General features: G+C 57.2%; 1 protein-coding gene across 4 annotated transcripts; it reads left to right on the top strand.

The window, feature by feature from the left end:
- The first annotated feature begins 492 nt into the window (after positions 1–492).
- CAMTA2 (calmodulin binding transcription activator 2) lies at positions 493–15,445 on the top strand. 4 transcript variants are annotated; one of them, XM_082678257.1, is made up of 22 exons: positions 493–569; positions 1,854–1,948; positions 2,164–2,267; positions 2,647–2,714; positions 2,797–2,932; positions 3,532–3,603; positions 3,869–4,022; positions 4,366–4,500; positions 5,049–5,989; positions 6,710–6,836; positions 8,535–8,669; positions 10,281–10,396; positions 11,022–11,206; positions 11,508–11,586; positions 11,728–11,950; positions 12,109–12,410; positions 13,493–13,689; positions 13,943–14,126; positions 14,332–14,403; positions 14,706–14,893; positions 15,078–15,152; positions 15,252–15,445. In XM_082678257.1, the coding sequence occupies exons 2-22, from the start codon at positions 1,918–1,920 to the stop codon at positions 15,313–15,315; spliced, it is 3,588 nt and encodes a 1,195-aa protein (XP_082534383.1). In that variant the 5' UTR covers positions 493–569; positions 1,854–1,917; the 3' UTR covers positions 15,316–15,445. The 4 variants fall into 4 exon arrangements, with proteins under 4 accessions (XP_082534383.1, XP_082534382.1, XP_082534384.1 ...); XM_082678256.1 differs by having other exon boundaries at positions 3,517–3,603; XM_082678258.1 differs by lacking the exon at positions 3,532–3,603.
- The last annotated feature ends 64 nt before the right edge of the window (positions 15,446–15,509 follow it).

Here is a 15,509-nt window from a genome sequence, read left to right as displayed (position 1 = left end):
TGCCACTGTGTTCTCTTTTTGTTCTGTTATTAAAAAGCAAGCATGTTGAGCCCGGAGTTGTCTTTCTCTCCGCGAAGTAGTGATGGAGAGGCTCGTGGGGCGGGAGGGCTCCTTTCACCTTCGTGAGGACCCCGCTAAAATGAAGTCGGGCTGTGTCCCCCAAATTCAAGGAGCTGTGCCCGAAAAAAGTCCTGCCGGCTCCAGAGTCCCCCGCCCAGCGCTGTCGGCCGCCCGCGCCCCACTCCCCCGGCCGAAGTCACGTCGATCGGCCCAGCTTCCGCCTCCGGGACCCCGCATCCTGCCCCTCAGCGCTGCTGCCCCTTCCGGGACTTCCCGGCAGTCCGTCCCTCCGCCTGGCTCGGGGCCCTGGAAGACGAGTCCCTCCAGCCAGCGCCCCACCCAGAGCCCCACGTGTGCTGACCCCAGGTTCTCGTCCCGACCCCCATCCCCTTAATTGGGAGGCCCCGCCCCGTGCGCAGTGACGTCGGACGCCGCTGTCAGCCGGCGCTGGGGGGGGTCGGTGTGGGGTAGAATGGCCGCTGCCGCCGTCACCCGCGGGACCCCGGGAGGTAAGAGCCGGGGCCTCTCGCCCGCCTCTCCGCCCCGCGCCAGGGGGCGCAGCTCCACCGGCCCGGACGTTGCGCGCCGCGCCGGGGACCACCGGCCCTCTCCCGGTTGGCCCCCACTCCCCGCTTCCGTCCTCCTTCCCCGCGCCAGGGGGCGCAGCTCGGCGCAGGGCCCCACGGCGGACCTGCCGGGCAGGACCGTCCCGGGGACCCCCGCACCCCGGCACCCGCACTGTCCCTTGCCCGCCACGCGTCCGCGGACTTTGCTCCGCATCTCCTGCAGGACATCCCTCCGTGCGGGAGGGAGGCGGGACCCTCCCACCTCGGAGCGTCTCCGGGGACCACCGCCCCGCCGTGGGGGGGCCGCCCCCGGGCCCGCTTCGCACCCTGACCGGCTCCCCATCCAGGACTGCGCACCTGCGCCCTAGGGCGGAGTCCTTACCACAACCCAGGCTCCAGTGCTCACAGCCGAGCTCGGACGGGCCTCTTCCTCTTCCCCATCCCCGGACACCTGGTGGAGCCCGCGCTGAGAGCATCCTCCAGCCTCCATCTGTTCCCCCAGGAGGGTGGGGGCTCAGGCTGGAGCCAGAGTGGTAGATGGGCTAGAGTAGGCCTGGAGGCCGAGGGAGGCAGAGGCTTTGGGGAGAGAGGTGCGGCGGGGTGCACAGGGCGGTCAGCCTCAGGATGGAGGATGGGTTGTCCTGAGGGTGGGTAGCTGGGTCCTGGTGTCTAGCCCACATTCTACCAGGCCCTGACCAATCTGGAGGGAAGAGTGTAGGTTAAGATCAGTTGTCAGATCTGCCCTTCACCTTCGAAAAAATCAAATAGAGAAGTAACTCAGGGTGTGTCTTCTAAGGCCTAGCTCTCCACCCGGACTTAGATCTCCTGCCCTCCCCCCAGCATCCAGGCTCTCATTTGCCAAAGCATCCTCCAAGAACCCGATGCTCTGAGTCCCAGCCCCAGGACCTGACCTCACCGTAGCCCCAGACCCGCAAGAGCCCAACGCCAGCCCCGCCGGCCTTCTCCCCTCCCCCACCCTGCCGGTCTCTTCCTGATTACTCTGTTCTGTTGTGTCTCCCGCTCGTGTTGGTTCCTGGCACCATGTCTGGGTTCGCTCTCTCCTCCATTCCCTGGCTGTACTCTGACATCATAGTCCAGCCCCTTCCTCTCGCTTCCTCATCTTTCTTAGATATCATGACCCAGTTCTGTACCTGGTCTCCTACCTCATCCTCCTCATCCTGGATAGTGTGGAGGCTTCTGCCATGACCTTGTTCTCTCCCTTCCCAGCACAGACTCCCCCTCCCCCCGGCCCCTCAGGCCGGGGGTGACCTTGCCCCCTGGAGCCCTCACCATGAATACCAAGGACACCACCGAGGTTGCTGGTGAGTTCACAATCCAGGTTCCCAGTTTGGGCACAGCCTTTTTTTCTCCCCAGGTGGTGGTGACCTAATTCTTGGATCCCTGCTCTCCTTGTCATCATTTCATCCCACCCTCCCACCCTGCCCCGCCCCATGCTCTGGATTTGGCCCTTTTCCCCTGGATTATCACAGGGATATCAGGAGCAGCGCCCTAAGTCCTCCCTTCTCATCCCCTCTAGAGAACAGCCACCACCTGAAGATCTTTCTACCCAAGAAGCTGCTGGAGTGTCTTCCTCGCTGTGCGCTGCTGCCTCCAGAGCGGCTCCGGTGGAATACAAATGAGGTTTTCTAGGGAGCCTGGGGGATTAGGGCGTAGCAGGGCCTGGTGGGCTGGAGGAGTGTGAATGGGGGTCTTGCTGTGCCTGTCGACATTCTCTAGGCTCTTTGAGGGTCATAGGAGAGGTATAAAGCCCTGCATCTTGTAGTAGCTCGCTTCTCCTTGGCATATCCACCTGTGTAAAGATACTATCTACCACTTACAAAGTATTTCCTACAAACCAAGCACTGTGCTCAGTACTTGTCCTGCATTATCTCATTCAGTCCTCCAAGGACGCTGTAGAGCAGACGCTGTTGTTATCCCCGAGGTATAGATGGGAAAGACCAAGAGGCCAGCCTGAGACTTTGGAAAGGGGACACCCACCTGAGTGCCTCTTCTCCTGCAGGAGATTGCATCCTACTTGATCACCTTCGAGAAGCATGATGAGTGGCTATCCTGTGCACCCAAGACAAGGTGAGAAATTTTGTGAAGGTGAGGAGTGGCAGGGATCCTGGGTTCTGTACACAGAACTCGAGGCCAATCCTTCCCTTCTCAGGCCTCAGAATGGCTCTATTATCCTCTACAACCGCAAGAAGGTGAAATACCGGAAGGATGGTTACCTCTGGAAGAAGCGGAAGGACGGGAAGACCACCCGAGAGGACCACATGAAGCTGAAGGTCCAGGGCATGGAGGTAAGCGAGGCCTCCAGCTCACCTGCCCTGGTCCTCCTTCTCCCCGCTAGCTGGGTTCCAGCCCTGCCAGGGCTTGGTGACATTCTCTGTCTACCACCCTCCCAGTCACTCTTCCCTTCTCACTCACTTTGGATCCGCTAGGTGGTTGCTTAGCCTACTCTCTGCTTCCCATTTCCCTCCGTGACCCAATTCTCCAGGACTTAGGCCACACCTCCCTCTGGAGGACACAGATGCCCAATCCCCTTACTTCTCTTGCATTTCCCGCAGGGGTCCGAGTACTGACCCTCTAAGCACAGGTTTCTCTTCCCTCAAATCATTGCTCCTCATCTTGGATGCGTTGTTGCCATGCCCTCTGATTTTTGGATGGTCCCATATGGCAAATCTGGTCCTTGTTGTAAGGCCCTGGCCCCACTCTTCCCTCCTCTCCGTCCTGGGGTGACTTGGGGTACTGGGATTTGAAAGGTGTGGGGAATAGGTGGGGGTGGGTGAGGGTGAAAGAGGAACTGGTGGAAAGATTGGGATTCCTGCAAAGGGACTGAACAGAGGAAGAGTTGGGGAGCAGACTAGCCCTCCCCCCACCCCAGCCTGTCTCCTGGCAGTGTCTCTATGGCTGCTACGTTCACTCTTCCATCGTCCCCACATTCCATCGGCGCTGCTACTGGCTGCTCCAGGTGAGGATGGAAGAGCTCAGGGAGACAGAGTCTACCTGGCTCTTTGAGGGAGGTGGGGGCCTGCAAGAATGAAGTGGAAGGATGACTAGGTTCTGAGTGGGAAAAGGAGACTGGGAAGAAGAGAAAGGAGTTTGGGGATGGAGAGAGCCAGAACTTGGGGGGTGAGGTTGGGGGTGCCTGGGAAGAAAGTGAGGACTAGGAGGCTGAACCCCTGGGCGGCAGGACCCCCCCCCATAGCACTCTGCATGTACCCTTGTGCTCTCAGAACCCTGACATCGTCCTTGTGCACTACCTGAACGTCCCAGCCCTGGAGGATTGTGGAAAGGGCTGCAGCCCCATCTTTTGTTCCATCAGCAGCGACCGTCGAGAGTGGCTCAAGTGGTCCCGGGAGGAGCTGTTGGGACAACTGAAGCCCATGTGTAAGGCAGCAGGGCTAGGACAGCTCTCAATGGGGAAAGTGGACATAGGGAGCTCCCAAAGGGGCCAGGGTTCTATACTCAGGAGTCTGTGGGGTGACCATTTCCCCCCAAGCCAGGAGGGGTCTTTCCTGGGTGGGTGAGTGGGTACCAGGGTCCCTGGTGTGATCTAAGGTGTTGGAATATGGAGGGCAGCTGTGAGCTATGGGAGCTGTCTTGAGGCTGCTGGCCTCTGTTCACCTGGCCAGAAGTCTTAGAGCATCTCAGGTGCTTGGAAGAGCCATGAGGATTCCCTGGTGACTATTTTATGGGGGTCCCATAGCACTTCCCGTCAACTCTCCTCTAGTTCACGGCATCAAGTGGAGCTGTGGGAACGGGACAGAGGAGTTCTCTGTAGAGCAGCTGGTGCAGCAGATCCTGGACACCCACCCGACCAAGCCTGCACCCCGAACTCACGCCTGTCTCTGCAGTGGAGGCCTTGGTTAGTGACCCCTGACCTTGGAACCCTCCTCCCTCCTAGTGTGCTGCCCTTACTCACACCAGGGGGATAGCTGGGATTTGCATGCTTATTTGCGTGTCTTTTGCATGTTCCAGAAAGATGGGCCAGATGAGCAGAGGCCTTCCCATCTGTACACTGCCCAGTTCCTTTTACTTGATTCCTGGCAGCCCAGGCTCTCTATTTGCTTTCTTCATAAAGCAGCTCCTGGCCACCCCAGCACTACCACTTACACACAGGCTCAGCTTTATTCTTAGTTGGTACCCACTTGGTTCTGTTCTTTTGTCCTTTTTCTATGCCTTTACCTATTTCTCTCAGCTATTCCGCCAAGCCCTCTATCCTCTCCTGCAGTGCTCCTCCAGGGGGAGGGAGGGGGAGGAGAAATATTTCTGCCGCCTCCCAGTGGCCATAATCAGTATGACACCTCTGGTATTTAGTGACATCTCAGGAAATGCATGAAAGCTTTCCAGTAAGGGAAGGCTGGAGAAAGATGTGTCGTATCCCTTCTCTCCCCACCACCCCTTCCACTGCAGGTTCTGGGAGCCTTACCCACAAATGCAGCAGCACGAAACACCGCATCATCTCTCCCAAAGTGGAGCCCCGAGCTTTAACCCTGACCTCTGTCCCCCATCCCCATCCCCCTGAACCCCCTCCACTGATAGCCCCACTTCCCCCAGAGCTCCCCAAGGCACATACCTCCCCATCTTCTTCTTCCTCTTCCTCCTCTTCTTCCGGCTTTGCGGAACCCCTAGAGATCAGACCTAGCCCTCCCACCTCCCGAGGGGGTTCTTCGACAGGAGGCACCGCTATCCTCCTCCTGACGGGACTGGAGCAGCGAACTGGGGGCTTGACGCCCACCAGGCACTTGGCTTCCCAGGCCGATCCTAGGCCTTCCATGAGCTTGGCTGTAGTCGTAGGCTCTGAGCCCTCTGCCCTGCCAGCTCCTCCCAGCCCTGCCTTTGACCCGGATCGTTTTCTCAACAGCCCACAGAGGGGCCAGACGTATGGAGGAGGGCAGGGGGTAAGCCCAGACTTCCCTGAGACAGAGGCTGCCCATACCCCTTGTCCTGCCCTAGAGCCCGCTGCTGCCCTGGAGCCCCAGGCAGCTGCTCGGGGTCCCGCTCCACAGCCCAGAGCAGGCGGGAGAAGAGGAAACTGCTTCTTCGTTCAAGATGATGACAGTGGGGAGGAGCGCAAGGCCCAGGGGGCTGCCCCACCTGTACCTTCACCCCCTCCTTCACCCACACCCTCACCTGCCCCCTTGGAGCCATCAGGCAGAGTAGGAAGAGGAGAGGCCTTGTTTGGAGGAGCTGGTGGGGCCAGTGAACTGGAGCCCTTCAGTCTTTCATCATTCCCTGAGCTCATGGGAGAACTCATCAGTGACGAAGCTCCGAGTGGCCCTGCCCCAGCCCCCCAGCTCTCTCCTGCTCTTAGCACCATCACAGACTTCTCCCCAGAGTGGTCCTACCCTGAGGTGAGTCTCAGGCTTCTCTCCTCCCTCCTGCATCCCTCTTACCCTGTGGTCTGTGACCTAGTTTCCTTCAGTTCCCACGGCTGCTTAGTTCTCTTCCCAACCTCATAGAGTGTAGCTCGCTTCCTGTTTTCATAGGCCCTCTGACTAACCCTTTCTCCCTCCCTCCTCCTTCTACCTGTGAATTGTGATTGTGTGAGTCCCTCAAGTGCCCCAGGGGACTTCATTCCTTGGTGACTGTTTCATGGAGTGGGGTGGGGCCGGGGAGGGACTGGGACAGCTCAGCCTGGAGAAGAGAAAATACAACTGGGATGTGATTGCAGACTTTGGGAAGCTGAAAGATTGTGTTCAGCAGTGGAGAAGTTCTGCTTTTTGCTGCTCCAGGGAGGGAAAGCAGGAACTACAGTGGGGGTCCAGAGGGGGCCTGAGAAAAGGACTTCCTTCCAGTGACAGCTATCTGCAAATGGGTTGGTAGTCTTGGGAGAGGCAATGAGTTCCCCATTTCTGGCAGATTCAGGTAGAGGACAGGAGTGTGGGGAGAAGGGACAGTGGGTTGAGTTCACTCTACTGGGTCCTGTCCAATCCCTGCACCCCAGACCCAGGGGTGTACAGAGGACAGTAGATCCTCTCTCTCAGGGTCTGAATGAATGAATGAGTGACTGAGTGAAGGGATAATCAACAGAGAGAGCTCCAGTCACACTGCTCTCTGACTTCCGTCTGCAGGGTGGGGTCAAGGTGCTCATCACAGGACCTTGGACAGAGGCCGCCGAGCATTACTCCTGCGTCTTCGATCACATCGCAGTGCCAGCCTCACTTGTCCAGCCTGGTGTCTTACGCTGCTACTGTCCCGGTATGGGGACTGGGAATGGTAGGGGAAGGGACTAAGATAGGACAGTTAGGACTTCCAGGAAGACCTGGGAACAAATGTGTTGGGTTGTTCCTGAGAGTGGAAAGACCTCATCCAGTCCTGGGGCTGAGCCCTGTGGTCCACCAGCAGGCAGATGACTCTGAGCTTAGGTGTCAGAAGGTCTAGTTCTGGTCTAAGAAATCTACTTCTTAGCTGACTGGTGACCTTGGGTAAGTCTATTCCTTTTTTAGGTCCTTGGCCTCCCCTCCTATAAGGTCAGGCATTTGACCCAAGGAGTCTCTAATGTCTGTCCAGGCCCTCTGGCTCCAATCCAGGGAGTTCTTAGGAGAATGAGAAAGGAGAGATGTTGGTCTCCTCCAACCAGTCTTGGGACTGAAGGACGTTGGCTTCTAGACCTGTGCTGTCCAATATGGTGGCCATTAGCCACATGTGCCTATTGAAATGAATTAAAATTAAATAAAATTTAAAATTCACTTCTTTTTTTTTTAATTAATTTTTTTTTTCCTTTGGCTGTGTTGGGTCTTCGTTGCTGTGCGCGGGCTTTCTCTAGTTGCGGTGAGAGGGGGCTACTCTTCGTTGTGGTGCGCGGGCTTCTCATTGTCATGGCTTTCTCTTGTTGTGGAGCACGGACTCTAGGTGCGCAGGCTTCAGTAGTTGTGGCACGTGGGCTCAGTAGTTGTGGCTTGCGGGCTGTAGAGCTCAGGCTCGGTAGTTGTGGCGCACGGGCTTAGTTGCTCCGTGGCATGTGGGATGCCCTTCCCGGGCCAGGGCTCAAACCTGTCCCTTGCATTGGTAGGTAGATTTTTAACCACTGTGCCACCAGGGAAGCCCTAAAATTCACTTCTTGCATCACACTAACCATATTTTAGGTGCTCAGTGGCCACATGTGCTAGTGCTACCCTATTGGACAGTGCAGATGCAGAATGTTTCTATCACTGAGGAAAAGTTCTTTTGGACAGCCCCGGTCTAGATGTCATTGCCAAGGCTCATCTCTGCCCTTTTGCCACCAACTTTGCCCCTTATCCGGCACTCAGCAATGTTGCTGTGGGACCCTAAGGACCACTAGAGTGACAGGTTGACAGCTTTGCTGTCTATGCGTGTGTCCTCCCCCAGTCTCAACAGCCCTGTTTAATGGTGGATTGCAGGAGAGGGGCTGAGACCAGAGAAGCTAGGAATTGGGAGTCTCAGCTTCTGGTCTTGGGGCCAGGGCCTGGTGGTTTCATTCTCAAGGCTATAGACATTGAACTTTGAGACCCTGGGAAAGAGCTCTTATTAGGCCCTGTTGGTGAGCAGCTAATTCCTTTCCCGCATCTTAGTAACAGGGTTATGACCTCTGGACCTTGATCTTGGGGAATCAAGAGATTTCACCATCATCAAATTGTTTATAAGTATAGGTGTTTCTTGATCCTCTGCTTCTATACCTTGGTGCTGCACAACAACATCCTTAAGTACAGGGTCTAGAATCCAAGGGGTCTCTGGCCTATAGTAGGTATTAAGTTCTCAAATGAAAGGAATCCCTCCCCAGTTAGTGCCAAGGCCACTGAAGCCAGGAGCCTCTGGGGCCCACAGCAGGGGGAGTAGGGGAGGTAGATGTGAAATGATCACCTGTGACCCTGACACAGGGGGTCAGAGAAAGAGCCCAGGAAAGAGAGCCCCCTCGCTGATCCTTGCCCTCCCCAGCCCATGAGGTTGGGCTGGTGTCTTTGCAGGTGGCAGGGCGGGAGGGACCCCTCTCTGCTTCTGTGCTCTTTGAGTATCGTGCCCGCCGATTCCTGTCACTGCCTAGTACTCAGCTTGACTGGTTGTCACTGGACGGTGAGTACCTAGCCCTCTGACCCCACACCTTTGAGCATGTCGTGCTCCTAGACCCCTCAGGACTCAGGCAGCCACTGCCTTGCCCCTGCTTTACTGCTCTTCCCAGCTCCTGCTTCATTGGTCATTTCTGAATGAGGCAGCAAGCTTCCTTCATCTCCTCTTCCCTGTAAATCTTGGAGCCAGCTTTGTCCCAGTGCTTGTCCTGTCCTCTGCATCTCAGAGGATGGGAGAGGCAGCGACAGGGTGTAGAGCAACATACATGGGATACACATGAGTGTATATATGTACCTAAACACGTGTTTAAACTTTCTTACCATTTTTCCCTCTAATTATAAAGATAGGCATTTATTATAGGAAATTTTGAAATTACAGAAAAGCACAAAGTAGAAAATGAAAATTGACTATAACATTGCTCAGTAACATACAGCACCTTTAATATATTTTTTTATACAGAGGTGCACATACATACACATGTATGTGTGTACATGTGTGTATTTGTTTAAATTCAGAACTGTGTTTGTCCCTTTTACTGGTTATCCCTCCTGTGGCTTTCAGAATTGTTTCTCTCCACATCTGCTTCTTTCTCAAGGTTTGCTTTTCTCCGTCTCCTCCTGTCCCTATCTAATCTGTGCTTTACCATCTCTCCTGTGGGTCTCCTGCCTCCCTCTTCTTTCCATTTCTCCTAGGACCCTTGTCTTCACTTCCCCTCTTCCTTATCGCCTGTTTGGTACGTCCCCCAGATCTCCTTTGTGCTTTCTCTCCTTTCCTTGTTTATCTTTTCCACACTCTCCTGTCACACCTGAGTCTCTGCTCATGCCTCTCCACCTCCTCCCCACTGTCCCCTCTCTACCTTCATGCCCTTCTGTCCTGGCATCTCAGAACATCCCCAGCCTGCACCGGTTTCTCTGTTTCCCCATGGCTCTGACCCTCTCCTGCCTCCCCTCCTTGTCCTTGTGTGATCTCAGGAGGGAACAGATATAGCTTGGGATGTGTGCATGTGCGTTTGTGCATGGGGTGGGGGAGGAGGAGGAGGAATGGATGTGACCATCCATCTCTGTCGCCTCCCCTCCCCGCCATCCTCTTTGTGGACAGCTGTGGGGGGCCAGGAGGAGGGGGCGGTGCTTTTCAAATCACAGTCTCTGAGCTCTTTGGGGCAGTGGTTAACAGAGAGGAGGGACCCTGGAGGCCTTGAGCCCCAGCCCACTACAGAGGTAGTGTCTGGAGCAAGAAGGGACAGAACCGTCACCTGGGAGAAGGCTGGGAACGTGTGTGTGTGTGTGTGTGTGTGTGTGTGTGTGTGTGAGAGAGAGATCTGGTGCAGCTAGGGCTGGATTCCCTATGGGGAGTCCTACTGTCTGTGTGTCTTGAAGGACACAGTCTTGGTTCTGGATTCAGGTCCTAGGTCGATGGATAGTATGAAGACCCCTAGTTTGAGGACTGGTCATGGGGGGCTGTATTCAGAAGGTGGGTGGGTAAAGGGCCGTTGTTTGGAGAGGAGGAAAGGATATGATTGTGTCTTCACCACCCAGACTCTGGAACAGGGTCCAGTTTTGGTGTCCAGGGCATCCCCTAGACTCTGCCCACTGAGCCCCCATGTCCACTCCCTCTCAGACAACCAGTTCCGGATGTCCATCCTGGAGCGACTGGAGCAGATGGAGAAGCGGATGGCAGAGATTGCAGCAGCTGGCCAGGCCCCCTACCGGGGTCCTGACGCCCCTCCGATTCAGGTACCTCCATGAGGAGGGCACTTGACGGTAGGGAGCAGGGGGAGGGTCTTCCTTAGAAATAGGCTCTAGTGTGTGACTCCCCTAGCTCTCCGGCCCCAGCCAGCCCTCCTCCCTGTCCCTGACGCCATCCTGCTCCCACCCCCGCCCCACGGCAAGAGTGGCTATTCTGGGCACCCTCTTGGCATGACAGGCTTCAGACTATTTCTGGCCTGAAGGAGGGTGGAGGTGAGGGAGAGGGTGGGGGAGGGGATCCAGGGAGTTGGGGCTCAGTGCTCTGGGGGTCCCAGGTCTCGGAGGGAAGAAGGCTGGGAGGGGACTCTGAGTTCTGAGTGGGGGAAGTCATCTGTGGATATGGCACTGATCTGAGTCAGAGTGAAGGCACAACATGGGCAAGTGGGTGTGAGGTCTGGCCTGGAGGAAGCTGCCTGTGGGCGGCGGGGGGGGGACACCCAGGAACTTGAACTGGGAGGACTGATGGGCCATCAGAGATCCGAGTGGTGGGAACCTAGACTGGGACGTGTGGGGAGAGGGCAGAACTGGAAGCTGAGAGGACAGGCGTGGGGTGGCTAAGGCCATCCCAGGCTGGGGATGCTCACGTCTCTACCTAAGGGTGTGTGCACCACAGGATGAAGGCCAGGGACCCGGGTTCGAGGCACGGGTGGTAGTCCTGGTAGAGAGCATGATCCCACGCTCCACCTGGAGGTGTCCTGAACGTCTAGCCCATGGAAGCCCCTTCCGGGGCATGAGCCTTCTGCATCTGGCCGCTGCCCAGGGCTACGCCCGCCTCATCGAGACCCTGAGCCAGTGGCGGTGAGCCGGGGCCAGCGGGTGCACGCGGGGGTGCCCAGGGACTGAGGAGGAACTGGAGCTCTGCCATGGGAGCTGGGGTCACTGTGGAAAGGAAGAGGGGCTGGAAGAGGGTTTGCACTTGGCGGAGTTTTAATGTCCCCTGACTTACAACGCTGACCTCTTGACCTCCTTACATTCATTAATCTCTTTGACTGCTTATCCCACTGACCTTAGTGCTTCCCAGTCCCTTCGATTCTGAAGTTCCTACCGGGCGCCCTTTCTCCCTGACTGGACCCTGTTGTCCCTTTCCCAAACCCTCCAGGAGTGTGGAGACCGGAAGCTTAGACTTAGAGCAAGAGGTTGACCCACTCAACGTGGACCATTTCTCTTGCACTCCTCTGGTGAGGATGCTGGGTTCCTGAGTGCACGTGGGCAATGGGAAACGGGAATGGTTCTTCAAAGGGAAGATCCTCTGAGGGATACAGGGGAGGAGTGAGGACGGGCCCCAGGCCTCACCTCCACCTCCACCCTCTTCTTCTCAGATGTGGGCTTGTGCCCTGGGCCACCTGGAGGCTGCCGTGCTCCTTTTCCGTTGGAACAGACAGGCACTGAGCATTCCCGACTCTCTGGGCCGCCTGCCCCTGTCCGTGGCTCATTCCCGGGGTCACGTGCGCCTCGCCCGCTGCCTTGAGGAACTGCAGAGACAGGAAGCTTCAGCTGAGCCCCCGTTTGCCCTGTCGCCGCCCTCCTCCAGCCCAGACACTGGTGAGGGTTTAAGAGGGGACTGCGGGTGGGAGGACACGCCAGGGGAAAGCCAGAGGGTGGGAGACAGAGTGCGAGAGGAGGCAGCGGGGATGGGGAGGTAAGAGCAGCAAGGGGGCAGGTGGCGCCTTCTGCCCTCACCCCCTTCCCTCACCTCGCAGGTCTGAGCAGCGTCTCCTCGCCTTCAGAGCTATCGGATGGCACTTTCTCCGTCACATCAGCCTATTCTAGTGCCCCGGATGGGAGTCCTCCCCCTGCTCCTCTGCCAACCTCTGAGATTACTATGGAGATGGTCCCAGGCCAGCTCTCCTCTGGTGCTCCAGAGGCCCCCCTACTCCTCATGGGCTATGAAGCCACCAACCCCAAAGGGCCCCCACCCTCACCGCCTCCTCTTCCACCGGCCCCAGATGGTAGGGCTGCTCCAGCGGAAACTGACAGCCCACCAGCTGTGGACGTGATCCCGGTACCGCTTATGCCGATGGAATTATGAGGGCTCGAAGTAGAGTGGGGCGCGGGGTGGGGTGATGCCGACCATTCCATAAAACAGAATCAGTCTGGCTGCAGTTTGGGAAGAAGGGGCCATTTACTCTCATTTAGGGACAAGCAAGTTTATCCTCTGCTTAGCTCCTGTCAGAGCTTGTGACTCAGAAGTCATGAGGCATCAGGGGTTAAAAATTCTGGGGAATATCTTCAGTTAGAGCCAGGTTGTAGGGGTTACTTGTTGATCCACGAAGGGACAAGGTTCTTGGGGAATGAGAGCAATGGCAGGAAGTTGGGAGGAGTGAGGAGCAGAGAGGTTGGCAAGATGGAAGCATCTGGCAATGACCTGGGGCAAGGGGGCGGGGTGGTGGGAGGCTTGCACAGGGTAAGAGCTAAGAGAGTCTTGTGGAATGAATGAACACATGAGAGAGTGGATCTTCAAGTGCAGCAGCGTACTCCTCCGCTAGGACTGGGGACATATCTGCTTTAGAGAGGCTAATGGATTAACTGGGTAGCACTGGAGTACAAAAAATGTAGACAGCTCCACAAGGTAGGCTGCTTTACGTGTGGCCAGCAGGAAGTGCTGCAGGCTTCAGGCCTGGAGCAAAGGCAAGGCTGGAGCCATTCAATAAGGTGTTGTGTGATTGGCAGGCTCTGAGCTGATTCTTGGAGAGTGGGATGGGGTGGCGGGCATGGCCAGGTCTGTGGGAGCTGGCATGGGGCAGGCCGGGTGGGACAGTGGGCAGCCAGCCTGGAAGGGTAAGCCCTTCATTTGCCCAGCTCCTGAATCCCCATGTGGTATATGTCCTTCCTAGCCCATGTTTCCCATGCCTCAACAAAGAGGGCTGTACTCCTGAGTGGGACCTCAAGAAGTGTAAATGAATCTGGAACACTGGCGGAGAAAGACAGGGTTAGCAGGGACAGCCGTCCCTGAGGCCTCAGCATCTGGTGCTGAGAGGAGGAACAAGATAGGAAGTGGACTGACGCTACGGCCTTGGCCGGAACAGGCCGGAACAGCTGGTAGTCAGGGCTCCTCAAGGCTCACCCAGCTTCTCCTCCATCCAGGTGGACATGATCTCACTGGCCAAGCAGATCATCGAAGCCACACCAGAGCGGATTAAACGGGAGGACTTTGTCGGGCTGCCTGAGGCTGGAGCCCCAATGCGGGAGCGGACAGGGGCCGTGGGGCTCAGCGAGACCATGTCCTGGTTGGCCAGCTACCTGGAGAATGTGGACCATTTCCCCAGCTCAGCCCCTCCCAGGTGACCAGCTCAGGACAAAGCCTCCAGATCCTTCTTCAGAGGAACATGGGAGGGAGGGAGGAAACTTCCTCATGGCCAGAGCTCCATCCTGGCTCAGGCCCCAGGGCCTTTGAAAAGGGGATTGGCACTGGCTGCTGAGTTCTGAAGTCACTCTGCAGGCTCTGTTGCTGGGGCTGTGCCTTCACAGCAGTCTCCAGGTGGGAGAAGAGAGACTGCAGATGCCCCATGGCCTCCCTTCTCCCTGTCCCTGCAGCGAACTGCCCTTTGAGCGGGGTCGCCTGGCTATCCCTCCGGCACCTTCCTGGGCAGAGTTTCTCTCTGCGTCCGCCAGTGGCAAGATGGAGAGTGATTTTGCCCTGCTGACCCTATCGGATCACGAGCAGCGGGAACTGTACGAGGCAGCCCGAGTCATCCAGACAGCCTTCCGAAAGTACAAGGTCAGGGGGCTGGGTGTTTCAGGGGATGAATTACACAATCTTGAGTGGGGAGATTACAGGTTCCCAGGACTTTAGGAGGGACAACAGTCATCCACACAGGCCTGGGATGGGGTGAAGGGTCGGGGACCCCAGGCAAGTCGGAAGGTTAGGTCACATGTCTGTTAGGTGGGCAGCTAAGTGCTGAGACCTCCTTCTCTCCCCTTAGGGCCGGCGGCTGAAGGAGCAGCAGGAGGTAGCAGCAGCTGTGATCCAGCGCTGTTACCGGAAGTACAAGCAGGTGAGACCGTCCTCTCTTGAAAGCATACCCACCAACCCACACCCACACACACCCATTCCAGCCCAGAGCATCCAGAATGCTGCCGGAGCCCTAACTCCCCTTCTCTCTCCACAAGCTGACCTGGATTGCACTTAAGGTATTAGGCGTGGGACCTGGGTGTGAGGTTGTCTGTGATGATTCAGCCTTTCCATGAGTGTGTGGATTAGAGAAATAAGAGTTGCATCAACTGAACTTGGGGGTGACCCTCAGGGGTTTGGGTCTCTGTCCATTTCAGCCCCTGCCCCTCCTCCCCACTCCTGCAGTTTGCACTCTATAAGAAGATGACCCAGGCGGCCATCCTGATCCAGAGCAAGTTCCGAAGCTACTATGAACAGAAGCGGTTTCAGCAGAGCCGCAGGGCGGCGGTGCTCATCCAGCAGCACTACCGTTCCTACCGCCGCCGGCCCGGGCCTCCCCACCGGCCCACGGGCACCCTGCCTGCCCGCAACAAGTATGGCGTTAGCCCTCTGGCCCTTCGGCCCTCTCTGCCCACCCACTGTGTCCATGCCCACTGTCCGTGGACTCCCGACTCATCAGCCTGCCCCCCTGCCTTTCCTTGCCAGGGTCCCTAAGGGGCGGAGGGCAGAGGATGCCTGAGTGTCCTGTGAGGTCTCATCTTTTCTTTCTTCCACCAGAGGCTCCTTTCTCACCAAGAAGCAGGACCAGGCAGCCCGGAAGATCATGAGATTCCTGCGGCGCTGCCGGCACAGGTGCTGTCCTTTCCCTCACTGGATTTGGGCCTGCCACCTCCCCCACCCGACCTCCCCGATCTGCGGGTCTCCTCTGACTCCTTCCTTGTTTCTCCGCAGGATGAGGGAATTGAAGCAGAACCAGGAGCTGGAAGGGCTTCCCCAGCCCGGACTGGCCACCTGACCTCTCCACTGCCTTTCTCATCACCCTGGGGGCCGCTTCTTGCAGTCTTAACAGGGACAGGGCTCTCTGGGGGAGGGGGAGCCCCCTGTCGGCAGCTTTCCCGTCACTTCTCTTGGAGCCCGTCCTCGGTCTCCACCCCCTCCCCCTCCGAAGTGCTGAACTCCCTTTCCCACCCCCGGCTCCTTCTCCTCTTC

This window comes from Grampus griseus (assembly GCF_964374135.1).
Source record: "Grampus griseus genome assembly, chromosome: 20".
In the NCBI taxonomy this organism is placed as follows: Eukaryota; Metazoa; Chordata; class Mammalia; order Artiodactyla; family Delphinidae; genus Grampus; species Grampus griseus.
The sequence above is the reverse complement of the archived record's forward strand: the minus strand, read 5'-3'. Positions and strand labels throughout refer to the sequence as shown.

Bases quoted from the DNA above. Each gene is read 5' to 3' on its own strand.
- CAMTA2 (XM_082678256.1), top strand. From the start codon at position 1,918: ATGAATACCAAGGACACCACCGAGGTTGCTG. The intron at 2,268-2,646 runs GTTTTCTAGGGA...CTTCTCCTGCAG, and splicing joins TCCGGTGGAATACAAATGAG to GAGATTGCATCCTACTTGAT. The intron at 2,933-3,516 runs GTAAGCGAGGCC...CCCCCACCCCAG, and splicing joins TGAAGGTCCAGGGCATGGAG to CCTGTCTCCTGGCAGTGTCT.